The 19,849-nt window shown below is 39.6% G+C and overlaps 1 protein-coding gene across 1 annotated transcript in view; it reads right to left on the reverse strand.

Annotated features, from left to right (window-relative positions):
• Positions 1-11,007: 11,007 nt before the first annotated feature.
• LOC108798515 (polypeptide N-acetylgalactosaminyltransferase 4-like) overlaps positions 11,008-19,849 on the reverse strand; it is a 75,823-nt gene continuing 66,981 nt past the window's right edge. Inside the window, exons 9-10 of the mRNA XM_018570277.1 lie at positions 13,902-14,054; positions 11,008-11,198 (exon numbers count right to left, since the gene is read on the reverse strand). Coding sequence (XP_018425779.1) covers positions 11,067-11,198; positions 13,902-14,054 — 285 coding nt within the window. The 3' untranslated portion in view covers positions 11,008-11,066. The remainder of the gene's footprint in view (positions 11,199-13,901; positions 14,055-19,849) is intronic.

A 19,849-nucleotide genomic window follows, 5' to 3' on the forward strand; every position in this document is an offset into this window, starting at 1 on the left:
TTTTGAGTTTAATAGAAATGAGCTGTACAAATAGGTGCATTACAAAATAATATGACCATATAGGAGGGAGAAAGTACAGTTGTAATATATTTCAAAACAGGAGGGTTAGGAGGGCCCTACCCCTGAGAGCTTACATTCTAAAAGATAAAATATAAAAGTTGTTTCTAGTCTTTCATAACTGTATGTTAAGAAGTCATCCGGTGAAATATTATAGAGCCAGTTTTGAAAAAGTAGTGTAAGAAGACAGTAAAAGGTCCCACTGCAAGTGACATGCTTAACCTTTCTAGATCAATGGTCAAAAAGATTCAGATAAGCATTTGTCATTAAAAGAATGACATGTTTCCCATGTTCTGGTTCACACTGAGCGTTTTGTAGCGCCTTTTCTCCCCTAAAAAACGCTCAAAAAATATGCCCCCCAAAAAATCCCTTTCATTTTTATCACATCTTTTTTTTGGCATATTACAGCTTGTTCTGTCCCCGTAGACTCAATAGGAAACGCTTGAAAATGCACGTTTGCTGTGTTTATGCACGTTTGCTTATTAACATCAATGAGCTACAATCTGCTCACAAAAACACAGTTTTTGTCGTATAAAACGCACATAACTTGCAAAAACATGTATCAAAAACATTGTCACCTAGGTGTGAACCAGGCATTAATATAAATGGCATACTGCAGACTCCTGCCCCCCCCAAGAAAGCAATAGGCACAATGCCACCAAAGGAACATGGGAGCTGGATGCTTCCCAACATCATGTGTACATAAACAAAATGATGGCACCTGCAGGAATATCTTCTATTTTATAAATTAAAAACCACATAATACCTTTTTGGAAAACTCAATTTATTTTCCAACACTTATTTTTATCACAAAATTAAATTACTTTCTGCATGTAAATGATATATTCAATACAATTTTATTAAAGTTATGATCAGTAGTTTAAAAACAAATACTTCTATAATCATTTCAGTCATAACAGCACATTATCACCCAATAGTAGTTTTACATGCAGTTTATTTCCATGGCACTTTTCATAGACCCCTTATCTGTCCATAGCATATCTAGAACATTATATAAATTAAGTATTTAAGTCCTACTTTATTGCATCCGGTTTACCCTAAATCTGTGCATAATTTGTATGCCCTTATTTATGCAAAGTTGCATAGAAAACGCTCCAATTTGACACAAACGCTGCATTATTAAACGCCTCTGTAGAACTAATTTTGTAACTATTTTAAGAATGCATAACAATTTTTTGTTTCCACCAGGTTTTCCTTGTGATGTGTCTATAGTTTTTTAAAATGCTAATTTTGAGGTGAAATATTATGAACAGAGTCAGACCTGCTCACAAAGAAGTAGTAATTTCTGTGCATGGAAAACACAACAACCACCAAAAACCGACATATCCATAAATAAAGATTACATATTTATTTAGAAAAGTCTTTAGTGATATCGCTTATGATGAAATTACTTTCAAACTTCTGTCTGACACAAAAGGTAAAGCAAAAGCCAGAGTTTAGCCCAAACTTTTTTTAATGAGCAAAAAACTCATCATTATTATCATTAGATTTTTATTGATCAATTTGTTTACAGCGATGGAGACACGATTCTGGTAGTTGTCAGGCTGAAGTCATTAGTTAGAACCAGTGTAGCTGTCCAACATTTCATCCCCTAAACTAAAGCACTCCCTAAACGCTTAAGACTTTCTATGGGTCACGATGACAGCGAGGAAAGTAGCATTTTCAAAAGCAGAGGTCAGCAATGGCAGCCTCTGTCCATCTCTTATACCACTTTACCTTAAATATTCAACCTACGTAAAGCAAGCCCTTAACAATTAACCCCAACCTAACACTTGACCTAATCCCTAATGCAAGCCCTTCAAGTGTATATCTAGCCAAAGGTTGTTTTTTTTTAAGTTTGGGATAATGTAAGGAAGGGTTATAACCTTTTTCTATTTTGTTCCCCTGTGGAGACCTGTCCCAATAGGAAGTGAGAGGAAATCTCTACAAAGTGAGGGGTATATCCCTTTTAGACAGTTGTCAAGAGAACAGGTATCCCTATAGGAAATGTTATCCTCAGTTTTTGTTATGGTGACATCTGCAACATTTTTTTAATTTCCCATCCCTGTGTAGGTAATAATGTTCACCAGAGCAAATAGGGTGAATCTACACATTGGAAACACAGGACGGCAAAAAAAGTCAGACCCATTTTCTAATCCTTCCCCACTCTCTCCAAAACTAAAATAAAAAGATTTGGCTATGCGCTAAATGCTGCACAACCATAACATGTAACCAAACTCCCAAACTAGGTACTTACACCAACCTCTTTTATGCTGCCAACACAACTTGCACCACAGCAGGAGCCTTTGCACTGAAAGCTAAGTGTCCTTTGCTGAAATCAAGGAACAGCTATGTTTTTTTTTTAATTTCTTGCTGTTTCTGTCCTCACAGGAAAGATACCTTTGCAAAGAATATTTGTTTAAACAGACTTGCAGTTTGTACAAGAACATTGTGTACTACATGCTTTTACAAAGCCTTCAGCAAGCTTTTTGCCAAGCATTTGCCAAGCTTTCAAGGTTCAAGCAGCTTTTGTGAAGCCTTTTTTGAAGCCTTTTAAGAACTCTTCCATTCCAGTTTGGGAATGTCAAACACTGATCTTAATGTATGGGTGCCTGTCTCTTTAACCCCTTTATGACTGAGGTTTTTTTTTAAAGTTTCTGTTTATTACTGACTGATGCACTTTTAAAATTTTTGCTGTGTGATTCTTCTACATCAGTTATATACTTTGTTAGTAAGTGCACCCACGCATATATTGTTTTTTAGAGGACAGATAGGGCTATATATTTATACCACATATGTGAGCCCAACACCTTACTTAAGACAAATAAAATATTAAAAAATGAGGAAAAATGCAAAGAAAACACTTTTTTTCCCAGTTTTGATATATAATTTTAACTAGCACAGCACATTTGTCCCTAGGATTTCAGAAATGTTTCTGTACTTCTCAGCCTAAAATGAAAAGCTAACATTTTAATTTTTTTTCTTTAAAAGCTAATAGTGGTCACCTGGTATACAATGTCACTGTCACCAAGCGTCACACTTAGTGACAGCGACATACTTTGAACAGCGTCATCATGAGGGGGTAAAATAAACAAATTAACCTCTTAGGGTGAAAAATGATATTTGGTTATTATTATTAGGCTGCTCCAAAGTTAGGAACAGCCAATAACAACAACCTTAGTGACACTGTTCCTGCTCAGATGTCACTAAAGACTTGCCACAATCAGAAGCCTGAAACTTTGATTCAGCATAGATACATGTTGCTAAATGTTTCTATGCTGAAACATTTAGCAAAAGGCCGGTACACATCTGGATTTCCTAATCCCGATCTGTACAGCTGCTTAACAGTAATAGGAAGTGCGGTACACACCGCACTCCTATCACTGTCAGACACCCGATCACTGAAAGCGATCGGTGTCTGAAAAAGCTAAATTATTTCATTAATGGATGCCTCAATACTGAGGCATCCAATAATGAACGGTAACCGATGATCTTAGCGGTTACCGGCATTCCAGAGCCCCAAATAGAGTGAGCAGTAATTTGGGCACTTAGTGATGGATACGTACAGTGCACGTCTCCCATCACTAAGGGGTTAAACAAGCTGCTAGCAGGCTTTCAACAAGCTTTACCTGCTGAAGCTTCCTGAAGCGTCTTAATGAAAGTTCTGACTGTTACGTCAAACAATCTGTTAAGATCTGTGTTTTTTTCATTTTCAGACTGGGGCTGAACGGTACTTTAATGGTTTTTAAAAAAATGCTGTTATAAACTCTGAAGCCTGTGTGAACAATGTCTAAATCTAAACTATCTGAGCTCCCAACGTGGCACATATCATACAATAATAAATACATTGAGAAAAAAGCTTATATGGAGGCAGCCCCATCCTCTTTAAAGATACAGAAAAACACCAGAGGCCCAGACTGGCTTAAGGCAGATGAAGACCCCCAGCATGTGGCTGTGCCAAAAAAATTTAATAATCACTGATCCAAGCAGCTGCCAGTTTTTTAGAACTTTTTTTTCTGCCTGTGCATTCTTTTCCCAGCATTACCCATAGTGTTCAGTAAATTCTATACAGTATTATTTCCAGCACTTAGTGCCAACGAAACATGAATGCAGAACCTTTTATTCTTATTTTTAGAGTTGCACCATAAATGTTTGCTATTTATAAAGCCTTTTCAGTGTGAAAGTGTAAGAGTGTTTATAACAAATGGCATGCTGACCCCATGCAAAGTCTACTAGGGTTCACTGTACAGGTGCAGCTAGGAGCTGAAGAGGAATCCAAATTTCAACAAAGCCGCATCTTCGAGAGGATGCTGTGTTACTGAGGTACAGTCATGTAAAAAAGTGTTACATTTTTTTACATATTTGAACAGGCAAACATTTGATCTGTATGGAAATAGTTTCAACCAATTTTAGTTGTGCTAGTATAAAGTGTTAGAGTACCAGCTGCAACAATGTGTGTGAACGTGATAGATGTGTGCCAGTATGTTGCACTTGGTTTGTGTATTCCACCTACTAGTTCATTTATAAAAATTCCTTTATAGGAAGAAAGTGTTCTGTCATAAAAAACTTTATTTAAAAAGATTAAATGGCAGAAAATTAATTCAATAATAAATAATAATTGTATAATCTGAAAAAACGTGTCTTTGTTTGGTAAAATAACGTCTCAATATTTCGTGATATACAAATTCTGGGGAAAGTGATTGAAACAAATAACAATAAACCATAAACCTTAACCCGTCTTTTATTTCTATTCAGTGGTAATAGTAATGTGAAAAATTCAGTGAAAGACCAATTGATTGTGGTCTAAGTATTATCCGTGTGTGAATTAAATATAATTTTGTGACAATTAGTTGTATAAATCACATCAATACAATATAAAAAATATAAAAAATGTTTAAAAAAGGTTAATCAGCAAAACACATATAATGGAATCCAGCAATGTCCCTATATAGAACAGATTCTAGGGTAAACAAAGTCCTTCCAATCAGAGCTAATAATGTAAAAACAATATGAAAACTGTATAAAAAACAGATGATCGGCAGATAATAAACAGATGTCTATTACTTTTTGTTCCGTCGGTAAGTCTATGGAGCTTCTATTCAGGGCCGGCCGGCCTTAGGCCTTTAGGCGCCCTGTGCGAGAAAGCTTTACAGCGCCCCTCAGTGGCCACACCCTTTAGTGGCCACGCCCCCGTAACCACACCCATTTCCCCCAATATATGCACCATTTAAAGACTCCTATTTTGTTAAGCCGCAAAGAAACATATTAAAAAGTGTGATAAAAATAAAACTTTTATTCAAAGGTATTAAACTTGTAGGCACAATAGAAGTATTCTTATCAAATAAAACAACAGAAGGTAAACAATAAATGTCAAACTACAATAGAGTCTATAAAAATAAAGTGTCAGGATGTCATGCAGTAAATAATTACACCTTATTTCGGCTAATTACCACACACACCTCCTCTGTACTGGCAGAGTACTTGATTATAGATTGGCTACCATTTCCATTCTAGATCTAATTGACAGGCCGCAAGGACATTCCAAACTATTTTTTATTGTTCTATGGGTTCAATGTCTCCCTTTGATCTGGTGTAGTTTAATCGTCGGCCAAAAAACAGTTTAGATCTAGTTCTATGTTTAAACCTTTTGGGGTCATAGTCTCCATAAGAAAGATCCATTTTGTTTCATTCCTAGAGACCTCCCTTTTCATGTGGTTCCCTCCAGTGTTTTTTTTATTTTATCCAACCCTATAAATTTTATTCCCTTAGGATTAGATCCATGTTTTTCTTTAAAATGTCCTTGCGGCCTGTCAATTAGATCTAGAATGGAAATGGTAGCCAATCTGTAATCAAGTACTCTTTTCCAGGACCATCCCACGGAGCCAATTCTGATACATCTAGTGTATCTAGAATAGTATTAATACATATATAAGTCCCATATTGTGATTACCCCCTCTTCCTACTTTTTTAATATTTTTTATTAACATCTATTCATACTTCATTAGTATTAATATTTATATTAATATCGAATATTTGTAACTAAATAATTTTAAACAAAGACATCCCCTCTCGGTACACAATATATTACGAGTTTCTCTTATGTAAGACCTCCAGTGTCATTTCCCAGATAGTAACATAGTAGTAAGTTATAACTAGGAGAAAGAAAATGATACACTAATGTTTATTGCTATGAGGACCATATATACCTGGTACATGGTTATATTAGCACCTCTAAAACATGCACTAGTGGTGATTTTAATTCAATAAAGCAACCCATTCTCGTATAAACCGAGGCACTCGATATCGACTCTCAACTACGATTTAATAAAACCTATCAAATCCCACTAAAAACTTCGTGTGGAATTACTTAAATAAGAAGTCTAGGAATGGGTAAATTCCCGCTACCATCCCACACGATAATGTATAGACTTTTGAAAAAGTCAGCAGGACGAAACGCATCAAGGGAGTTCATTGTCTCCTCGCTGACACACTGGAAAGGTTCTACAAGGTTGAGTGTCCTTTACACTCATACGCTGTTTTATTCAACGAAATCCTGTAAGTGCAATCAATTTTTAATTTAAATAAAGGATCTTGCTATTTGCACTTAATTTGTCTTTCTTCTGTGGTCTTCCCCTTTTTCTTTGGCTGGACACTCTGGGGTTGCCCTCAAATCACACCTGGAGGGTGTACAACACCGTCATCGAGAGAGAGTGCAGGCTGATTGCAGGAGAGGGGAGAGAGACTACAATAGAAGCTCCATAGACTTACCGACGGAACAAAAAGTAATAGACATCTGTTTATTATCTGCCGATCATCTGTTTTTTATACAGTTTTCATATTGTTTTTACATTATTAGCTCTGATTGGAAGAACTTTGTTTACCCTAGAATCCGTTCTATATAGGGACATTGCTGGATTCCATTATATGTGTTTTGCTGATTAACCTTTTTTGAAAATGTTTTATATTTTTTATATTGTATTGATTGATGTGATTTATACAACTAATTGTCACAAAATTATATTTAATTCACACACGGATAATACTTAGACCACAATCAATTGGTCTTTCACTGAACTTTTCACATTACTATTACCACTGAATAGAAATAAGAGACGGGTTAAGGTTTATGGTTTCAAACAAAGACATGTTTTTTCAGATTATACAATTATTATTTATTATTGAATTAATTTTCTGTCATTCAATCTTTTTAAAATAAAGTTTTATGACAGAACACTTTCTTCCTATAAAGCAATTTTTATAAATGAACTAGTAGGTGGAATACACAAACCAAGCACAACATACCGGCACACATGTATGGAAATAGTGTCTACATATAAAAGGTGATATACGTGAACAAATTGACATGGCATAATTTAAATGAAAGAAAATGCAAATCTGTTACATGGGAAAAGTACACCCCTACATTTGCTATCATGTCAAACCCTTAAAGTAAATCAGGGTTTCCAAATTAGGTGCCAATGATCAGAAACTACCTGGGGAGCATGCATGTAGAACCTGTCCATTTTAAACCCCATATAGGTAGGGCAGTGGCATCCCGAGGCTGGGTGACACCCGGAGCGGTAACCGAGTGTCACCCCGCCGAGACGTCACTGTGCGCGGCAGTACTTGTGATGCCACTGAGGTAGGGTCTCTTTGCTACTATTGTGTGTGGTGTCATCATTCCAAGACCAAGAGAGCCCTTTATGGCCCTCAGAAAGAAGGTTGTGGATGCCTATGAGTTTGGCAAAGGATTTCAAAACATTGACAATTTTATTTGTAAGAAAAAATATTCTTCAGTGGCAGATGCTTCAAATGACTGCTAATTTGTTCAGGACTGGTACGTTCAGCAAAATTAACTCAAGAGCTCACTGTTTGACACTAAGTTCCCAAGAGCCTCTAATTCTAATTTCATCACGGGATCTGTAGGTGACTCTTGCAACAGTTGGTGTCAAAGTGCATTACTCTACAATCAGGAAGCGATTGCAATCTAACCTGCATGGGAGGTGGGCCAGGAAAAAGCCTTTGCTGTCCAAAAAGAACATAAGAGCAAAACTGCAATTTGCCATTGGATACAAAGGCAATGACTAGACCTTCGGGAACAATGTGCTGTGTATCATTGAATCACAGATGGTGTTGTTCGGCCACAGTAACAGCAGACATAATTGGCGCAAACTGAAAACCACATTTCAGGAGAAGAACCTCATACCAACTGTGAAGCATGGTGGTCAAAATGTTATGGTTTAGGGCAGTGGTGGATAAATCATTATGGAATATAGAAGCCATTCATTCCGATCCAACAGAATTTTTCTTTCTTTTTTTTCTTTTCAGCAGTGAGCTCCATTGACAACAACGAGAGAAAACCTCAAAAGTTAGATGCCAACTGTAATCTTTAAAGAGCATTGGCAACCTGGCTCCTGGGATATTATCCAGATCTGGTTTAGGACTGCTGCCTGGTTCAGGGAATGAGCAACCTTCAGTCAAGTCAACAATGAATTCTGCATCATATCAAAGTAGACATCTAATGATGCCATCTGTTGAAGTTGAACCAGGAATGGATCTTTTAAAAATAATGATCCAAAGCAAATACTATCAAAATACCATCAAGGAATGACTCAAAAAGAGCAAACCAAGGGGGTTACGGACTGGCTGATTTGAATCCCATTGAAATGTTGTGGGGGGCCAGCTTCTGAGGACAACTTTGTACTTACTTTTCACAATACATCTATTTATATTTTTGTTGAGTAAATTATTAAAAAGAAAAATGTACCTTCTGTTTTTATTCAAGTATATTATTTTTATCTGTAGGCACATTTTATTTTAGAAGAGCTATTGTTTGCCTATTCAAATATGTTGGAAAAGTCAAGAATTAACATGGGTTGAACTTTACTTAGTCTTGTAAAAAGATAACAGCTGGGGTGGGGGTTTACAATATTAACTTAAATGAGAAGGGCTGGGGATGGTTGGTTAGTACACTTTTGTTGAACACACTCTAAAGGTGGCCATACACTTTACAACCATCGCAAGACCTTAGTCTTGCGATGGTTGTAAAGTAATTTAAAAAACATACGATCTGCCCATCTTGGGCAGGCAGATCGTACTTGCGATCATCGCAAGCCCGCCCCGCTGAGGGACGGGCTTCAGATGACCGCAATGCTGAATGGTCAGTATGCGCGTGCGCACACTGGCCCGTTCGGTATTTGTCTCCCGAGCATGCCACAAACCAGCCGAAAATCTTACGATTACAGTTTTCGAACATGCTCCTTAGACAAAAGACGTGCGACCGTACAGTGAAAACGGTTGCACGCCTGCCATACACTTTGCGATTATCGTACGATCGCGGGATTTCCCACGATTATCATGCGATAATCGCACAGTGTATGGGCACCTTTAGACAAAAGACGTGCGACCGTACAGTAAAAACGGTTGCACGCCTGCCATACACTGTGCGATTATCGTACGATAATCGCACAGTGTATGGGCACCTTTACACTTGTGTTTTCTCTCACCATGTTTAAATCCCAATAATAAAGTGCAATAATAAAGCCCAACTAAACTTTCTGTACTTATTACTGCAGTGCAGTCTGCAGGCTATCATGCACATTGCCCCAGGGCTTTCTTATAAGTAAAATGTGTTGAAGACTTTTCTTTTTTTTTTATTAATGTTGGTACTGCCGCCTCGCTAAAGTATCTGGTGCTATAAATACAGTATATTTATTATGAATTTCAACCCAGCATGATTATAAATTATTACAATTATTAGTCAAAATGTCCATGATATATTTAGAAATTGCCCCCCAAAAAATGCTGCAGATCATGCACAATCCTCCATTTTTAAAGCCAGCTTCCTCTTTAAGAAGTCAACAGTCTTCTTTTCTGGCTAATCCTAATTTACGACAACCAACGTCATACAAAATCTCGAGTAGGCACCACTCCAACCTTACTCCTCTGATTGACTATAATCTCAATACGTAAACTAAATGCGAGATTGTAGTCCATCACGGGAGCGATCTTGGAGAAGTGGCTATTTGACCACACAGGGAACAAAAGTAGCCACTCTCCAGAAGGAAGGGCAGCATCAGCAGGTGATTTGAGGATCTACACAAATAACCTACAACATTGTTAATAGTTAAGGCACAGGAATGCATTTTTAACCCCTTCATAACTGAGGCCTTTTTTCCATTTTTTGCACCCATGTTATATTCCACATTTTAGGCCTGAAAATGACTTAAAACCCACAAACATTATATATTTTCTGAATGCCAAGACCCTATAGACAAAAATGGTGGTAGTTGCAAATTTTTATGTTGCGCATTATTAGCGCAACTCCTTATTAAACCCCAACATTTAGTGAAAAGATTAATTAAATGCCCCAAAACACAACAAAATACCAATTTTTAAAATGAAATATAAAAGAGGAGGTTACAACAAGTAAAACGATACTCAACATGCCCAGGTTACAAATTGCGTGCGTCCGTGAAACGGCGAAAAACTGCAGTACCCCAAAAAGTCCATAGAAGACGCTTTAAAAGCCTCCACAGGTCATCAATTTAGAGATACCCCAAAATACTGGCCCTAGAATTATTGTTCTCACTCCGGCGTGCGCGGCGATACCCAACATGTGTAGCGTGTTCGTCGTTTTCATACGTTGGCGCACCAGACGCGTGTTTACGTGGCGACGCGCGTGCTCACGGGGGCGGTGGACTTTAAAACATTTTTTTAAATTATTTTTAGATTTATTTTATTTAATTTTTATTTTAAAAACTTTTTTTTTTTTACTTTACATAGATTTAAAAAATCCCAGCCTGATAAATAGGGTAGAGCAACACATACTGTATATGAAGGCACTTAGGCACGGAATATGCAGAAAGCCATTATATAGATTATTCTGTACATATACATTAAGGCATATTCAGTTCAGCTGAGTTTATTTGTAAGTGATATTTAGTCTTCAAGGCCTGAGGGAATTGCTATGCAGACTTCTGCCCAAATTTGCAGGTTTTACAGAGTTTCTACCTTTCAAACTTCCAGATCTGGTTTTTATCTAAAGAGTTACAAGGTTTCATCTGCACATCTGCTCGACCTTCTGATGTACGGAATGAACTAATACACATCCCTGAATGTGGATGATAGATGGATCCATCCTGCACAAACAAAAACAAAAGTTCACATCTTTTAAAGTTGTAAATACTCAAATTTAACACAGCTATTAACCAACTTGGGACCAGAACAGTTTTCAAATTTTTGCACACACTAAAATCTGAATTTTTGGATAGAAAATATTACTTTAAACTAGACATGTGCACAGAAAATTTGTTTCCAGATGAAACAAATGAACACAAAACGTTTTAATTTGTTTCGTCAAAGGAAACACATTTTTATGTTGTTTCGGGGGCAACGAGCCTCTTAATCCGAAACCGCACACTGAGACCACAGAATGAGCGCCGGCAATATTGTCCGCCGGCACGTTCTGCCCATGCTCGCCGCCATTGTGGAGTAGATCTTGGTATACACCAAGATGGCATGGCAGCGGGATGCGCAGAACACTGCCGCGGCCAATATGGTCGCCGGTGTGTTCTGAAAACGAATTTATGTATGCCCGAATATTGTTTTAGTATATTCGGGCATATATTAAACTCATTATTTGGGATTTGGATGAACCACCAAATCAACTGATTTTTGTGGATTTGCAGGTTCGTCCAAATCCGAATGCATATGTCTACTTTAACCCCCCAAACTATTTTTTTTTGTTCTAGAAGCAGAGGCTTTGTAGAATACAAAAAAATGGTAGCAACTTTTTTTATGCTGCGGGATATTTGCACACGTTTATCAAATCAATATTTTAGGGAAAAATAAACTAAATAAATTTTAGTGCACACAAACAAAATAAAAACCCATTTTTTTTTAAATATATAAAAGATGAGGTTGCATCGAATAAATAGATAAACATGACAAGCCCTTAAAATTGGGGCAGACTGCAGGGTCTCTGCAGGATCAGTGGGGGGCTTTGCAGGATCTGTGGTGGGCTTTGCAGAATCTGTAGGGGGCTCTGCAGCCTGCAAAGCCCACCACAGATCCTGGACAGCCCCGAGATTCAGCAGACTGTGGGGTCTCAGGGGGTCTCTGCAGGATCTTTGGAGGGCTTTGCCGGGTCTAAGGGGGGCTTTGCAGGATCTCTGGCGGGTTTTGCAGGATCTGTAGGGGGCTCTGCAGCCTGCAAAGCCCACCACATATCCTGCACACCCCCCTGAGATCCGGCAGAGACCCCCAGAGATCCTGCAGGGTCTCAGGGGGTCTCTGCAGGATCTGTGGGGGGCTTTGTAGCATGCAAAGCCCACCACAGATCCTGCAAAGCCCTCCTGAGACGCTGCATAGCCCACCACAGATCTTGCACAGCCCCGAGACCACAGCTTTCCTGCTACGCTAATAGCGGAACATGTGAAAAGCTGGATACAGTGTGTGCACTGTATCCTGCGATTGACAGGTTACGCAAAAAGTATTAAACAGGAAGGGGTGGGGGGCGCCCGAGTTTTGCCTTGCCTAGGGCAGCCCCAAGCCAGAATACACCACTGCCTTCAGGTAAGAAAGTGAAGAGGAATCCACAATTTTACATGTCACCAGAACAGTAGAGGGGAAATCCTCCAATTGGGGATTTTTGTTCCAACTGTTGTCAACTGTAAGAGGTATTTTTTCTTAATCTGTGTTAATTTCTACCTGCTGCCTGCTCTCTCTCTGTAGACAGGAAGTACAGAGAAATCTCCCCGCTATGTACATAGGCAGCAATATAAATATTAAAGATGTTCTAACTATTGATTTTCAGCGATCTACCTTGCAGAGTCCTATCGAGCTACCCTCGTTTATGCTAGTAAGCTGTATGTGTCTCTACAAACACACAGGTACAGCAGGGCAAGCCACTCCTTTATTTTTAATTATTTTTGGATAACGATTTTATATAAATGAATAAAATCTGACCATTGTAAGCACGGTCATTGTTAAATGGTTTGTTTCAACCCTCTATCTGCCAATTTTGCTGGGCAGTTTGGTCTGTTAAAGGAAGCTGAAAAATAAAAAAGATGTATTGGCCAGATCAACAGGTGGAAATAAAAAAGGGGAAAAAAAGCACACACACACTCAAACACACATCTAGGTTTAAATGAGGGATGTCTATATATTTGGGCATAAACAACTCAGACGGTCTGGAACCCTCCAGGCAATGTAGCACCCACTCCTGGGGACACATGTGTGACAGGCACAAGAAAGGCAACCCAAAGACTTTATCAAGGGGAAAGGAAGATACCACTTTAGACAAAGGATGCCTCAAAAGTGAAACCATTTTGGCCCCAGGACCATCAAAATTCCCCTACAAAAAATATGTGAAAATCCACATCTGCCATTCCCCACTGGGGACAGGAGTCCTGAATTACCTCCTTGTGGAAGAATTACTTCCAGGGATCTAATCTCTGATGACCAAAATGTCTGCCTGCCAACTTACCAAGCTGGAAATGTGCATTATGCATGGTTCAGAAAATAACGACCTCTCTCACTGCTGCAGAAGTTTTCACCCCCACCCCTGGTTCACAAAAACATAAATTTAGAGAAAATTTATTTTTTGGTTTGTTCTTTTTAAACTTGAAATTAAATGTTTTTTGGTTTTATTTTTCCCGGCACCTTTGAATAAATCATTAAAATATTAGTTTGTATTTAGTTCGCTTATCATCATATCTCCATGTGTGATAGGAGTGGACCATTAATACAACAAATTTAAAATATTATTTCGATTCAATGCCATTCAATGAACAAGCAAAACACTCGCTAGTAAATATTCTTCATAATTTTTAACCACTTACATCTTTAAATTCCCAAATGATATTTTCTGGAAAAGAATTGCCGTCTTTAGGACAATGGGTCATACCAATATGTGTCTGATGTTCAGGAACTTCTGCACATAGTTCAGTTACTGAATTGAAGCGAATCTCTTTGTTTGTTGTGTATTCAAAAAACTAAAAAAAAAAAAATCATATGAAAGGTTAAGTATTTTTACTTGAATATTCTAATGATACTATGAAACAGAGGATGGTAAACTACTAATTAATTCAATGAATCTCCAAGAGTACACTTTGTTTTGTTAAAGTATAGTATTTAAAATCCTCAACTACATTTTAAGGGTCTAGTAATTTCAAGAGCATAATGTCACCAGAAGTCAATACCATTCTTTGTCTAAACTGAAATATCTTGATGTTTCTCTGAGTTTAAGGGCTTATTCACACGGGTGTGCACACTGCAGGTCCAAGTGTAGGCACCCAGACCTGCACAGATGTCAGTCAGCATGTAGCTGCGTGCAGCCGCATCCTCCCATAGGGAAATTTAGGAAACCACACGCAATTACACACAGCAATTTCCTGCCGCCGCTGCCACTCCTGAGATCCGCTGTGCCTGGTGCGGCTGGGACCGGCACGGCGACGCTCTTAGTGGAGATCAAAGGGAGAAAGTATTCACACTTACCGACAATGTAACGAAAGTATTCACACTTACCGACAATGTAACGAAAGTATTTACACTGACCAGCAATGTAACTAAAGTATTCGCCCTGACCACCAATGTAACAGTCATTCTTACTGACCGCCAATGTAATGGAGGTATTCACACTGACCGCGAATGTAACGAAAGAAAGTATTCACACTAACCGACGATGTAACGAAAGTATTCACACTGACCAGCAATGTAACAGTCATACTGACTGACCGCCAATGTAATGGAGGTATTCACACTGGCCGCGAATGTAACGAAAGTATTCACACTGACCGCCAATGTAACAAAAGTATTCACACTGACCGCCAATGTAACGAAAGTATTCACACTGACCGCCAATTATTATTATTATACAGGATTTATATAGCGCCAACAGTTTGCGCAGCGCTGTACAATATAAGGAAGACATTACAATCACAATACAATTCAAGACAAGATGGTGAGGAGGGCCCTGGCCCTAAGGACTTCCAATCTAAAAGGGAGGGGAACTGATACATGAGGAGGTAGATTTGTGGGGATGAATTGTTTGAGAACATGATGGCTGAGCAGTTAGGTTGACGTGGGATAGGCTTCCCTGAAGAGTTGAGTCTTAAGGGATCGCCTAAAGGCAGTCAGAGTGGGAGACAAGACGGACAGGTTGGGGTAAGGAGTTCCAGAGGATGGGAGAGACTCTATAGAAGTCCTGGAGGCGAGCATGGGAGCTGGAAAGCAGGTCTTGGGAAGAGCGGAGCGGGCGCTTAGGGTGAAACTTTGAGACAAGGTTTGAGATATAGCCAGGGGCAGAGATGGCTTTGTAAGTGATAGTTAATATTTTGAATTTTATCCTTTGGGCGGGTGGAAGCCAGTGGAGGGATTGGCAGAGGGGGGTTGCAGACGCTGAACGGTTGGTTAAGTGAATGAGTCTGGCAGCTGCATTCATGATAGACTGAATGGGGGATAGCCTGTGTAGTGGAAGGCCAATGAGGGGGGAGTTGCAATAGTCAAGACGAGATATAACAAGGGAGTGGATGAGTAATTTTGCGGTTTCTTCGGTGAGGAAAGGGCGTATTTTGGAGATGTTACGAAGGTGAAGGGGGCAGGATCTGGATAGTGATCGGATGTGGGGAAGAAAGGTGAGGTCCGAGTCAAGGATGACACCTAGCACCTTGGCATGGGAGGAGGGTTGGATAGTTGTGTTATCAATCTCAAGGGAAAAGTTGGGGAAAGGTGCATGGGCAGTAGGAAATATCAAGAGCTCAGTTTTTGAAAGGTTGAGTTTTAAGAAGTGTTGCAACATCTAGACGGATATGTCAGTTAGTAGATTTGTGACACGCATGGACACAGAGGGTGTGAGTTGTGGAGTAGAAAGATAGATTTGAGTGTCATCAGCATAGAGATGGTATTGGAAGCCATGTGAGGTTATTAGTTGACCAAGGGAGGAGGGGTAGATAGAGAAGAGAAGGGGTCCAAGGATGGAGCCTTGGGGGACCCCTACAGAAAGAGGAAGAGGAGGGGAGGAGTTAGAGTTGTAGGCGACGCTAAAGGAGCGCTTAGATAGGTAGGAGGAGAACCACGAGAGCAGAGTCTTGTAACCCAAGTGACTGTTGACCACCTGCTCCTCCTCAAAAATCTCCAGTGTCAAAAGCAGCAGAAATTTCTAATAGCAAGAGTAAGGAGTAGTAACATAGTATTTGAGGTTGAATAAAGACATAAGTCCATCAAGTCCAACCTGTTGTGTGTGTGTGTGTGTGTATAGGTCCATGAGTGTTCTCATTCTTAAGAGTACCTGTACCCTTGTACATTTCGGTCTCTCAGAAAGTCATCCAAAAGCCTCTTGAATGATTCCAGATTAATTGCGGAAATTACCGCTTGAGGCAGTGAGTTCCAGACCCTAACCGCGCGAACTGAGAAGAACCCCCTTCGCCCCTTGTGTTCGAATTTTTTTTCTACCAGTTTTAGGTGGTGTCCTCTAGTCTTTGTTACGGAATTAATCTCAAAGAGTTTGTTGCTAATGTTGCTATGACTATGGAACATTTTGTACATGAAAATCATGTCCCCCCTTAATCTCCTTACTTCCAACGTAAACATGTTTAAATTTAGTAGCCGTGTCTCATAGCTCTGGTCCTCCATCCCCTTTATGAGTTTGGTCGCCCTCCGCTGGACTTTCTCCAGTTCAAGGACATCCTTTCTGTGGACCGGTGCCCAAAACTGCACCGCATACTCCAGGTGGGGCCGAACCATTGATGTGTAAAGTGGCAAAATTATAGACCTATCCCTGCAAAACATTCCCTTCTTGATGCAGGACAAGTATCTACTAGCTTTGCTTACAGCAACCTGGCACTGTAATCTATTATTTAGTTTGTGGTCTACAATGACCCCCAAATCTTTCTCCATTTCCGACTTCCCTAGCGGCATACCCATAATTGTATAACCCATTTGCCTATTATTCCTCCCAAAGTGCATAACTTTGCATTTATCGACATTAAACCTCATCTGCCACATAGTTGCCCATTCCCCTATTTTATCCAGGTCCTCCTGCAATGTTACACTATCTTGGTCTGTTTCTATTACCCTCCCAATTTTGGTATTGTGGCCATTGTTTTTAGCTGTTAGTAAGTCATTACTGAGTTTTAGGAGGGCGGCTTCAGTGGAGTGTAGGGGGCGAAAGCCAGATTGTAAGGGGTCGAGGAGGTTGTTATCAGCAAGGTGGCAATTGGAGGTGAATGGGAGTAAGGAGATTGGTCTGAGGCCAATGTACCGAAAGTATTCACACTGACCGCCAATGTACCGAAAGTATTCACACTGACCGCCAATGTAATGAAAGTATTCACACTGACTGCCAATGTAACAAAAGGTATTCACACTGACCGCCAATGTAACGAAAGTATTCACAATGACCGCCAATGTAACGAAAGTATTCACAATGACCGCCAATGTAACGAAAGTATTCACAATGGCCACCAATGTAACAAAGGTATTCACAATGACCACCAATGAAACAAAAGTGTTCACACTGACCGCCAATGTAACGCAAGTATTCAAAATGACCGCCAAAGTAACAAAAAGGTATTCACAATAATTGCCAAAGTAACAAAAGTATTCACACTGACCGCCAATGTAACGAAAGTATTCGCGCTGACCCCCCAATCTAACGAAAGTATTCACAATGACCACCAGTGTAACGTAGGTATTCACAATGACCGCCAATGTAATGAAAGTATTTACAATGACTGCCAATGTAACAAAGGTATACACCATACACATGATTAAACTTACCTTGTTCTTGCAGTCTTCAGGCAGTCTTTTCTTCCTTAGCAGCGGGGGGGGGGGGGCATTGATTTGCATATGAATAAACCACAATATGTACATTCATTCATATACTAATATATCAGCCGGGACAGTGCAGGAACAGCACCAGAAGGATCCGGGGAGAGCACAGAGCAGAGAGAGCTGCGTGAGGAGGTGTTTTTCCGCCCTCCCCCACCAGTGCACTCAAGCGGCCGCTTGTGGTGCCTGTATGGTAGTGCCGGTTCTGCCTGCATTCAGCATCACTCTCCGGTACAGAACACCGGTGAGAAGCTGGTGAAGCAGCTGTCTGTACAAAGAACGGAGGAGAGATCAGCATTCCCCCACCACTGATCTCTCTAAAGGCGGAAGTGATGTGCATCACTTACGACTTTAGCGGTCATTTCTCTGCTATAGCCAGAGTAGAAGCTGGTGAAGCAGATTTCTGCATTTTCAGCTTCATTGACCTGATGTCTCTATAAAGAGGACCTGTCATGTGAATTTGCTATCACATAGGGGATTTCTTAGTCCCCTATGTCATAGCAATAAAGTTAAGTGTAAAAAAAAAAGTAAAAAAAAAAATGAAAGCATAAAAAAAATAACAAAACAAAAAACTCACAAATAACTTTTTTTTAAAAAAAACACAAATTTTTTTTTCAACGTCCCCCCACATACACACGCAAACATGCGAAAACGACGATTCCGCCTATTGTGCCGCACATGTTACATATCGCCGCGAATGTCGGGATGAGAGCAATAATTTTAAGGCCATTAATTACTGATAACATTAAACTGATGAGCGGTAATAGCTTTTAAAGCGTGGCCTATGGGCAATTTTGGGTGTGGTCGTTTTCTGCAATTTCGCGGGTGCACGCAATTTTAAAGCTTTACATGTTTGGTGTCTATTTAAAAAAAAAATTGTGGTGAATATATGTTTCATAACATTTCATAGGGAAACAGGTTTTTTTTTTACATAATTTGGTGTACTTTTGTGTTATATAGTAAAAAATAAAAACCCCAGTGGTGATTAAATACCACCAAAAGAAAGCTCTACGTATCCCCAAAAAAATGGTATAAAATTTGTTTCAGTACAGCGTTGCATGACTGAATAAACGCCAAAGTACCGCAGCACTGAATACTGAAAAATGGCTTGGCCAGGAAGGGGGTTTAACACCCTGGTTTTCAAGTGGTTAAAGACAGGGTCACATCGGGTAAATTGACACCAAACATGTCGAACCTCAAAATCGCAAAAAAGTAACATGCCTAAAATTAGCCATAGGCTATGCTTTAACCAGTTGACATCCGCGGTGTTAAACCCCCTTCCCATCCAGGCCATTTTTCAGTATTCAGCGCTGCGGTACTTTGACTGACATTTATTCCGTCATGCAGCGCTGTACTGAAATGAATTTTATACCCTTTTTTGAGGACAGATAGAGCTTTCATTTGGTGGTATTTATTCACCACTGGGGGTTTTTATATCTTTAGTGTTATTAGTGATTAATGGTCCGAAAATTATTGCTCACACTCCCATGTTTACAGCGATATGCAACGTGTGGCGTAATCGCTTTCACACATAGGCGCACCCTATGAATATTTACGTTTATATATTTGGGGGGGGGGGTTATATTTTTTTATATCTGCCTTTAATTTATTTTTTTACACTTAAAACAGGTCCTCATTATGCTATCATATAGGGGGATAACAAGTCCCCTATGTGATAGATAATATACAGTGAATACAGTGACAGGTCCTCTTTATGGATACATCGGGGGGTCTCTAAGTCCCCTGTCACCTAGGGACCCTCAAAGAACCTGATGAAGCAGAAATCTGCTCTACCAGCTTCTACTCTGGCTATAGCAGAGAAATGACAGCTAAAGTCGGAAGTGATGTAATGCACATCACTTCCGCCTTTAGAGAGACCGGAGGAGAGATCAGTGGTGGGGGAATGCTGATCTCTCCTCCGTTCTTTGTACAGACAGCTGCTATGCCAGTCCCGGGCTCG

The sequence above is a fragment of the Nanorana parkeri genome, unplaced genomic scaffold (genome assembly GCF_000935625.1).
Source record: "Nanorana parkeri isolate BGI_ZX_2015 unplaced genomic scaffold, ASM93562v1 scaffold1494, whole genome shotgun sequence".
Taxonomy (NCBI): Eukaryota; Metazoa; Chordata; class Amphibia; order Anura; family Dicroglossidae; genus Nanorana; species Nanorana parkeri.